General features: G+C 39.7%; 1 protein-coding gene across 7 annotated transcripts in view; it reads left to right on the forward strand.

The window, feature by feature from the left end:
• STAG1 (stromal antigen 1) overlaps positions 1–8,133 on the forward strand; it is a 176,892-nt gene extending 168,759 nt beyond the window's left edge. For 5 of the 7 annotated variants that reach the window (XM_035334009.1, XM_035334014.1, XM_035334010.1 and 2 more), the window contains 4 exons: positions 2,771–2,881; positions 3,836–3,950; positions 5,652–5,732; positions 5,826–8,133. In XM_035334009.1, coding sequence (XP_035189900.1) covers positions 2,771–2,881; positions 3,836–3,950; positions 5,652–5,732; positions 5,826–5,849 — 331 coding nt within the window. In that variant the 3' untranslated portion in view covers positions 5,850–8,133. The remainder of the gene's footprint in view (positions 1–2,770; positions 2,882–3,835; positions 3,951–5,651; positions 5,733–5,825) is intronic. The other 2 variants (XM_035334012.1, XM_035334013.1) reach the window with 1 other exon arrangement.
• Positions 8,134–10,581: the final 2,448 nt, after the last annotated feature.

The raw sequence follows: 10,581 nt of genomic DNA on the forward strand, positions 1-10,581 counted from the left end.
TAACCATGTGATCATGGTTAAATCTTTGTAGTGTTTGTGGCCCCAGGCTGGATTGAACTGTTTCTCTAAAGACCTGTTAGATTTTCTCTTTTCTTTCCTTCTGCCCTTGTACAGTTAAGGTTCTCCAGACATCTTAACTGATTTCTTGTAAATTAACCCTTCAGTCCTATTCTAGCTACTGAATTAGTAATTACCATTTCTGGGCAATTTTGCAGGCAGTTTTATTTTGTACTAAATCATGTATACATTTTTATCAGTCAACTCCATTTAAATCCATTTAGAAGGGAAAAAATGGTGGTGGTTATTTGTCAATAGTTTATTTAAGAACAAAGAAGACTTCAGAGAACGCTAGTATTTGCTAATTCTATTAATTTGAAGATAAAAGTAGTAACTGGTTTGGTGACTACTTTTATATCTTTTATAGCTAATTTTACTGATCTGGTTTATCTGTATAAAAGAGAGTGGTATTATGCTGCCCACATGAGTCAGGTTTCTACCAATGTAGTGTAACCTGGCCATGGTTTTCCTCTAACTTCTGTCCATCATGTTTTTCTTGATACGTATTCACCAGCTTCCCAGTTCTTCCCAAATGTGCAGTCACCCTGCTGTATCCTAAGTTCTACTGCTTCATCCTGCATTCTCTAATCATAGAATTTTTAAAATAGAAATAATTACTAACAATGGTGTTATGCCTTGGGACGTTAAATATTCTCCGGTCCCAAATGTCAGTGGTGTATGTATACCACCCTGTTGTACATACAAGCTATTAAAGCTTGTGGCCGTAGGTGCTCGTAAAACTGAGCAACATCTAAAGAAATGTCCTCCTGAAGGCACAGCCTCTTCTCCCTTACTGTGTGTGCAACGTGCGCAGGCAGCAGCAGCACAACAGATGAAGCCCTGATGTGATCCATGAGTCAGTGCTCACCACAAGAGATACTTACAGCTCAGCTGGCTACAAATAACTCTTTATTTTAGGAGCACTTATTTATTGTTTCCATAAATGAGTTGGGCCACCTTTCTTTCCCCATACTAACCATGTGACCACCACAAGACAGAGTGAGGTAGGGTGGAAGGATTTCTGGGCTGCTTCACGCTGCCAGCAGGGACTTGTGTGGTCCTGTGTGAAGGACATGGGCTCAAGTTTTCCCAGCTGGTGCTCAGTGGAAGGAACGAGGGTTGGCACATACAGGTGTGAGCACAAGGCAAGTGCGGGCATGGATTTTATTTTCTCACCTTTACAGTTCAGTCTGGCAGAAAACTCCAGCTGGCCACAAAGAAAGCACAGCTGAGGAAGAACCCCTGTTAACTCAGACCCGTATCTTTTCACCTTACTCCTATGGCACATGTGATCTGGGTTCATGTCTCTTGCTTGCCTTCCTGCAGCCAAGGATTTGCCTCCCAAGATGTTGCCATAACTTCTAAGTTATAAGGAAGACTTTGTGGCTCTCAATTTCTCCTTAAAGTGTTTCTAATCTGCAGTAAAAACAAAAAAAAAAAATTGGTGGAGAGCCTTTTTCCTGACCCTCTCTGATCTAACCTTGGTGTGCTGCACACTAAGCTAAATCTCTCTCTCTGAATATTTAATCAGGGAAAGTGGGACAGCTTCCACTCACCGTGTTTCACCCTCCTGAGCCTGATGAGCAGGAACTGCCGTAAGATGTGGTAGAACGTCAGTTCTGGGGGGAAGCTGAGCCACGCTTTTCACTTGGGGCTTGAACCTCCCGTTTCTCCTATCTCAGATGAGTGCTGCAAGCAGAGTACTATTGAGCATTACTCTGTTTTTTTCAAAGAGTTGGATTCCACATGCAAGTTGACAGTGTGAACTAAAAAAGTGGGAAGTGTTTCCTTTCAGCCTGGCTTTAGTTTGTCTTCCCCACACATCCTACAGGTCACCTTAGCTTCCCACTTAGCATGCTGTCTCATATGAGTCCCAAGATACCTTATAGCTGCATCATGATGCCCCTAGTGAATTGAGCCCAAGGATCCTGTGCGTTCTGTAGGAAAAATCACTTAAAATTAGTTAAGCTTACCTGAATATAGGCATCTAATGCCACTTTTAAAATGATGGTTGAACTCAATGTGATCGTGAAGGTCTTTTCCAGCCTGAATGTTTTTATGATTCTATGAAAAATGATGGTCAAAAATATGCTTACTGCAGTCTGACATTACATAGTTAAAAACTGGTGTTGCTCTTGAAGAGCTGCACTTATTTTCCTACTGTCTCTTTGTGCTGCAACACACAAAACATGCCAAATATATTGCTGTCTACTGCTGGATTGAGTTGGTGTTAAGTACAGCCTTTCAGCACTTACATGTGGGTAAGTTACTCAATGCTGAAGTTGATGGGGGCTAAATACTTAAAAGCAATTTGTTTTTCACTTTGTGTGACGTTTTTGTCTTAAAATGTGTGTCAATTATTAATTTGGATCTATTCTGACTCACATTTTGCCTGATCTGAGGCAGTGAAGTGGGATTTAATGAATTTTAGAAGCGCTCCCATTTCAGGTGCATGCCACATTAATGAACGAGTAATGTTAGCATTTTCTGTAGCTGTTTTTATTACAACAATTAATGGATTTTTTTTGTGCACATGCAGTGGGAGGAGACAAATTGCAGAAAGGAATCCAGAAGACTTGTACAATGATGGATGTGATTTAAATATCTTAATCTGAAACATACCCAGACACAAAACTTGAGGAGTTACTGTCTAAACATAGCCAACTCAAAATTGTTAGTGTTCTCAGTCCTAATGCTGCTTTATGTTTGTTAGTCCTCAGATGCAGATATCTTGGTTGGGCCAACAGAAGCTAGAAGATTTAAATCGAAAGGACAGGACAGGAATGAACTACATGAAAGGGAGAACTGGTGTAAGGCATGCAGTGTAAGTGTTCAGAGCATCCTCATCTCCAAATCAGAACCATTTCAGATGACAAAGTTGCATTTAAATGTTACCTTTTCTGGGTTGTTGCTCGTAATTTCTGACATTTAACTCTTCTTAATAAAGGCAGAGTAACAGCTTTGTCATGCTGGGATGGATACAGGGCCATATGGCCCCTCTAGCCCACTGTTCTTCCTCTAACCATGGCTGTGAGCAGGTACCTAGTGAACAGGGCAAATGTGTGGAACAATCTTACATAATTCTCTGCCTCTCTCATCTATTTTGAGGCAGTTTCCATGAAGTGCTGTTATGTCTATTAAGTAATTTGCAGTGAATTTTTCTTCTAAGTTGTCGTCCAGTCTCCCCGTGAACCTGATTAAGCTTCTTTTATCTACATCATCTTTTACCAAGGCATCCCATTGGGACACACATGGGTAAATGTTGAAGTGTTCTGTTGTGCAAAGTGCTCTGTGCTCTGGTGCTGATCTAACCAAGTCTTCCAGCACATCAGTGGTTTTCAGGATGAGGGATGGGGTCTCTTGCAAGATCAAGTCCTTATGGCATTAAAAACTGGTTCGGGATTCAGTGGTGGATTCCCAGGCATTCCCAGTGGTGGATTCCCAGTGAACCTGACAAACAGCGATAACTCCTTTTTGTAAAAGGGCAAGCAAACACAGTGATGTTATTGCCTTTTTCTTGTTAAGAACAATTTTAATTAGTGTTTATAATGATACTGCACTGGACTTCCTGCTTGAGCCTCTGCAAGTGCTAGGTTTGTTTTTACATAAGATTTTCTTCAAGCTAATATTAAGAAAATATGCTGGCTTGATTCTTAACGTAAGATTTTATGTGAAGATATTAAGGGATAGGATTTGAGCATTGTTCTTAATGAGAAAGTTCATGGTTGGGAAATTTATATGCTTGAAAATGACTTTTTCTTTCTCTTTATTTAATCAGACGAGGTCTAATGGAAGATGACGCTGAGCCCATCTTTGAAGATGTAATGATGTCTTCACGAGGTCAGCTAGAAGATATGAATGAGGAATTTGAGGACACAATGGTCATTGATCTGGTCAGTAAATCTTATTAATAGCAAGTTTAAGGTGGTTGAAAGATAATTTAAAAGGCATTGTCAAGTGTAAACAAAAATGTCCAAAATTTGAGCCTAATTTCTTGTTATCTGAGCATTAAAAAGTGAAAATTATCTGAATATTCCATGCAACCTAAAACTGCAGATTCAGGCCCAACTGCTGTTTTTTCATAGAAATACAAGAAGCATTGCTTAGCACTCTTCCTGATGTTCTAGATTCAGGCAGTAGCACGTGCCTCAAGCACTCTCATTCACCTTTAACTTGTCACCCAATGTGAATTATAGCATATCAGTTTTATCAGTGCAGATCACTCCTCTCAGGTGAGTGCTAAAGAAAGAGCTGAGCTGACTTGCTCTGCAGTCAGCCAACTGCTCGATCCACTAAAGGGCAGAGGGAGTGCTGGTGGGGAAAAGAGGTGACACCAGTGCACCCCATCTGATCGAACATCACATGAAGCTGCCTGCTCAGCATCATGGAGTGCAAAGGCATGGTCCAAAATTCAGTAACAACTTTTGACTCAGGCTGTTGCTTGACATTACAAAGAGTTTAGAAATTTATAACTCAAAGTTATCCTGGGTGGTGTTTCCTTCTCTGTGCCATTGTCACAGGCATCACCAACTCTCTTGCTGACGCAAGTCTTTATGAAACCTCACTGTGGTCACACAGTTGTTTCTGTTCTCTCATTCGTTTTCTGGGAGGTGGGGTGGATAAGGGATCCTTAATCATAGTATCGTCCAGCACAGAGTTGTGCTGGCACAGCAGAAGGGAGAGAAAGCTGTAGTGGATAGGCACTGAGGGAGTACCTTACGCTCCTGGTATTGCTCCTAACTAGGTGGTGTCATCAGATGGCAACTTTGGCTCTTTTCATGGTAATGTGACTGACTACAGGCAAGATTGTGTTTGTAAAGACCATAACCTTACTAGCCTCTCTGCTGAATGAATACTTTTCTTGTAAAATGAGAAGGAGGATCAGTTTGCATTATACACTTCACTTGCTTTTATGCTTTCATATTTCTCCTTTAATATCCAAATTATAAGGCGTAGGTTATTTTAGGACTAGGCTATAATGTCTTGGAAAGAAAATGTAGGCAATAATTCAGTTGCTGAGATTATTACTAGCATTCAAATGATTATCAAGTAAAGTCCTTCTTTAAGTGGCAATCCATGGAAAGGAAATGAAGGAATTGTTCATGCCACTGCAGGTCACATTTATTCTTAACATTTCTGTGGCAGGACAACACAGGTCAGTCCTCAAAAATCCTCTACCATCATAAGTACTGTTTAAAAAAAATCCACTTTCTGACCGTGGCAGAGCTGGAATTTCATCATAAATGTAAAAGCATAAAGCAGACAGTTCCTATGCAGTCTGGCACATAGTGTTAATACAAGAACACCATTAAGTCAGCAAGGGCCATAAGCAAGTCCTTAGCCATGAGGATGGTCTTAAAACTACTTTAGTATCCATCAGCTTTTAGCCCATTCCTTAAATAAAATGTGAATGTAAGAAGTACTCTCATGTGTCGGAGCCTATATTTGTATCTGAGTTTTATGGAAATCCATGCATAGCTATTTTTTAAGAGGGCAGGTAAAGACGTTAGTGCCTGTTAGCTGTAGAGCCACAGGAGTCCTTTATAGCCATTTAACTGATCTCATGTACTAAAATGTCTGACTCACCTCTTTAGCCACCTTCAAGAAACCGACGAGAACGGGCTGAACTGAGGCCAGACTTCTTTGACTCCGCAGCTATCATTGAGGATGATTCAGTAAGACTTTACTAGTACTTGCTGTTTATCTGAGGTTCTTTTATGATTACTGTTGCACTTAATTAATTACTGTCTTTTAAATCATTTTTCTAGGGATTTGGAATGCCTATGTTCTGAAGTCTGCTGAAGACATTTTACAAATTTGGAACTCTATTGTTTAGAGCTAGAGGCCTATATACTGTGATAGCTTGTATGAAAACCACATTTTTGATGTGATACGGTTTGATTTTTAACCAAATGATTAAGGTCAATCCCTTTTTGTAGTGACAGAAAGAAGAGGAACTTCTTAATGACACAAAGGAATGTTGGCCAATCCAGTCACCTCAGAAAGGCTGACCTAAAAAATCATTTGTATCCCTGTTCTTGACTGTCCTAATACAGATTTTTTTTTTCTGGATGAGGAGGAAGTTTTAAATTGTTAAGACAGCTGTCAAAATAAACACTGTTCTACATATGTTTTCTGAAAACAACATTGAGTGAAAACAGAACTTTTTACCTTTATTTTTCTGCTGTACAATTTAAAACAGTTTTAACATTTGCCTTTTTATGTTTTAAAAGCTAGCCATTTTTATTAAACCTATGCCTATCAGCCATTGACTAGCAATGATGCTATAAGCAGGTCATTCTGGCTACGGAAAAGTGTTTTTGAACACACTGGATTTGATTAACATTATGGTACGCTTATGTCCTCTCATAGGCATTGAGAAGAACACTCTTATAGAAGAGGTTAGAATTCTAATGACGTGCATCTCTGCCAAAAAATTTCAGATTCTGATATGATAAACCCAGATTTTATACTCTTGAGAAGATTTATTTTTATTTATAATGGGACATAAAGTAAGAGATGTCCATGAAGCCACTTTTCCAACAGATGCTGTGTAACATTCATTTTATATAGCACATGGGGACACAAAAACAGTAAATTTTCTATTGGTACTTGCTCTGTGCATTTTTAGCAACTTATACCAGCAAATAAAGTATTCTCAGTAAAACACACAAATGGTTCTCAAGTAATCACTTTGCTGTTTTTACTACCTACTTCAAGCCCTGCCAGTCCAAGGTACATAAACAGCAACTTTCCTATTTAAAAAAACAAAACAAAGCAAAACAATAATTCAAGGGTGGGGAAAAGGAATCACTTTAGCATACTAAAAGCAATTTTAACTGTACCATAAAAAAGTCTACTTTCCATGCCGTAAATACCCTTTTGCGCTATTTTTGTAAATTAATTTTGCCAGTTAGAAGTACTGTATGTGCTGCATAGAAATTTGTGCTTAGATGGTGAAGTTCTTAAGCTTACAATGGAATACAGCTACATTTTCAGTGTTAACTGTGCATATTAAGAGTAATTATTTGAAAAAAAATACGATTTTTCAAAAAAGTAAAAAAGTCAAAAAAAAAAAAAAAACAAAACACAAAAACCCAAAATGTTCTCAGCTAATTCATTGTAATAAGAGATTTTTCAATGTCTTCAATAATTTGGAATTTCATTATGCTTCGATTTTATGACTCTGCCTAGTAGCTGCTACTTAGTTAAAACTGGCCTGATATCAGAGGTGCTGGCCATCCACAACTTGCACTGACTCTAGTATCTCTAAGAATCAGCCCCAAAATGTTAATCTTCCTTTCTGCATTCTAATATTAGCATTTGAGATACAAAGCAGATTGACCCACTTGGAGCACAGCAGTTTTAGAGGTGCTTTTTTTTTTTTTAGCAACAGCAAAATAATCATGGAGCTTTTTTATTTTACAAGCTTATTTAAAAATAAAACAACGTTAATACCCAGTGCTTGCTTGCTGGGAGGGACAAGAATCTAAAAACAAACCAGCATTTCACAAAGCTGAGGTTTGTTTTTTTTTAAAAAAAATGCGTGCAGTTCTCAGAAAAAAATGTTGCCAAAAATGTTTGACTAGGTAATTCAGCCATTCCTCTGACATTGGTTGGGTAATGTATAAAACATGAGAAGTGGCTGGAACTTAATAAAATAACATTACCTCCCTTTCTCTTCTTTCCATCCCAAAGGTAATAGGGGTGGGTAGGAATGGCTGAATTAAATTGTCATCACGATAACTCTGTGAGCATAGTAGCATAATAAATGCTGCCCGGTTTGAGTCATAGTCTCAGACGAACCTTGTGCTTCACAGTCCTCTGTGTGGAAAACTGATTCCTAATTTAACATTGTAGAATACTGTATAACAAACATTTATTATCACGGTACCTGCAATGGGTTTCCAGTTCAGTTTGCAGTCAATAGGTTTTTGTATTATGAGTGTCTCCTTGATTGGTTTTGCTAGTAATTCTGTAAATTGTACATTTACAATATGAGGTTTTTTTTTTTCCTTTTGTACAATTTAAAACTGATGCTTCACCTTTCATTTAATAAACTATTCAAAATCATGAGTATGATGAGCACCCTGTTCACTACAACTTTTTAAATACTGGTTTGGGCCATCGCATCCTGTCATCCCATGTGGTAGTAACCAGATGAAATACTGGAAGGTAGTTCTCATGTAATACAGGCTTCGCAACCAAATTTCTTACACCTACCTTAGCCGATAAGCCTTAGAGAACAGGAAAACCCTGTTTGTTCTTTTTAAGTTTTTCTCCACTGCAGTATATTTTTGGGTTTTGGTTGATCTTGGGGGTTTTATTGTGGGAGTGCTGTAAATTTGGTAGCTCATCACACAATTTGGGAGAGTTGCATTGTTGAAAAGTTTGAGTGTTCTGTCTTTGCCACACTGTAAAGCTTCTCATTGTTTAAAATGTCACAACGTTTGAGAAAATTTTCTCTCCTGTAATGTACGTCTCAAATGATCTGGACCATGTAGAAAGAAATAGACGTGGTAAAGGCCTGGAAGGGCTAACCATTGACTGGGCTAAAGGAAATTTTGCAGGTTCACTAAATTAAATGCTTTTTGTTATTCCCATATCTCAGAGGAAGAGGTGCTATTTTTGTCCAACCCATGAATGATTTCATCTTTGTAGTGCTAAAGAAAAGTGACTTACTTGTCATCTGGCATGCCTCCCAAAGAAAAATCATCAGAGACAGAAAAAGTAACAAGATCCAGCAGGTGAGGAATGGGGGATTCAAGGAAAAGACAGTACTGTCTTTTCAGAAGGATTCACGGTCTGAACTGCATTCTGGGTCTACTGAGACACAGCCTGAACGCTGACTCTCCGACTGCTTCTAAGTTATGCTTAACTCCTGATGCAAAATGGAACACAGTAAGTCGCTTGTCATGCTTCTATGTTCAAGGATTTCTGTTTGTTGAAAGGATTTTTATATTTTTTGTTTCTGCAGGGGACTGGAATTCAAGAGAAGCTTGGGTAGCGTGGCCAGATCAGCTTTCCAGTGTGTTTCCAAAGCACTGTGCAGGTAGAGCAACTGAGTGCTTGGAAATCAACAGGATATACAAGCCAAATTCTTGCGCTGGCAAGGGGAAGAAGAGAGGATGAAGTCTACATAACAAAGGTTAGGAAACAAGAACGGTTGGTTATGCTTTTTCCTTTGTGACATAACAGTTGGGGGTTCTAATTTAGTGTCTCCTGACTCTGGTCAGACTGAAAAAACTATGTGCACTTTGCTGACATAACTTTTTTCTCTAAACTTGAGACAGCCACTCTCTCAGCTACTGATTAGCTTTGAAAAATCCTCTTATTCCTTCTTGATTAACTCTTACAAACTCTGGATTAAACCATTTCTCACAATTCAAGAACTCACTTCATTGCAAGGACACACCCCCATATCTACATTTCAGCTTACCTTGCCTTATTGTTGCAGCAAGCTGTCTGTTTCCCAGGGCCCCAGGAGCAGGCAGTGCTGAGGTGCAACCAGGTACATTCCTGCAGCTTCGGTGCATGCAGCCAGGACAGTATAGCCGTAACCTGAATACATTGCCTCAGTTATTACAAAGCTGGGATCATACTTCAAGCAGTCCTTCTGTACTGTCTTTTCAGATTTATTTTTCTGTGGGTATGGTCTGCAAGCTCCATGGCTTAAGTCACCAGGACACCAGCCTGCACCTACCTGGGAAGAGATGCTCCCTGGAAAGTTGCCATCTTATCTCTTTCTTCCACTTCACATGCTTGGGGAGTGAACAGGAGCAGCTGTGATGTACAGGTGTAGTAATTCTCTACCTTATAACTGTTAATTACTGAGGTTGCTCGCAACAGACAGGTCATTACAGGACTTCACACACTTGGCATGCTTTTTGCAGTAGAGCTAAACATGATAGCAGCCATTACTAGCTTCCGGGGGTGTAGTTACAATGCAGCTCCTAATGTGCAGACTGAGCACAGCTGCAGTAACATCTACTGCAGTGGTTCCTTGCAAGTCTGGCAAATAATCACAGGAAAAAATTAGGCTGGAAGACACCTCTGGAGGTTTTTATGTCAACCCCCCTGCTGAGGGGAAAAAATGTGTGTCCCTATTGGAACGTCCCTTTTTTTTCAATTTGGGCAAATTGTCTCATGTCACTCAAGGGGAATCTGGCTCCATCTTCTCTATACCACCTATGCCCTCACAGCTCGGGTATAACTTGATACCAACATGGGATCCAGCGTTGCTTTAGCCAGGAAGTAAAATCTGCAACTTGGGAAAGTCTGACAGAGGGACAGAATGGGTTAGCCTGCGATCTGCAAAGCTTGGATTCCAGTGCACCAAAATCCAAGCCAAGGCTTTCTTCTCTGTCAGTCCATGGTGCAGCAAGTAGTCAGATTCCAAGGGTGCAGACCCAGGGCTGTGCTTTAACTGCACAGATGTCTGATGTCTCAGCAGCAAGAGGTCACTGCAGCTCTGCCTGACTGAGCCACCTCAAGGGCCCAAAGAAGCATTCAACCTTAAACAAT

The sequence above is a fragment of the Oxyura jamaicensis genome, chromosome 9 (genome assembly GCF_011077185.1).
Source record: "Oxyura jamaicensis isolate SHBP4307 breed ruddy duck chromosome 9, BPBGC_Ojam_1.0, whole genome shotgun sequence".
NCBI classification, from domain to species: domain Eukaryota; kingdom Metazoa; phylum Chordata; class Aves; order Anseriformes; family Anatidae; genus Oxyura; species Oxyura jamaicensis.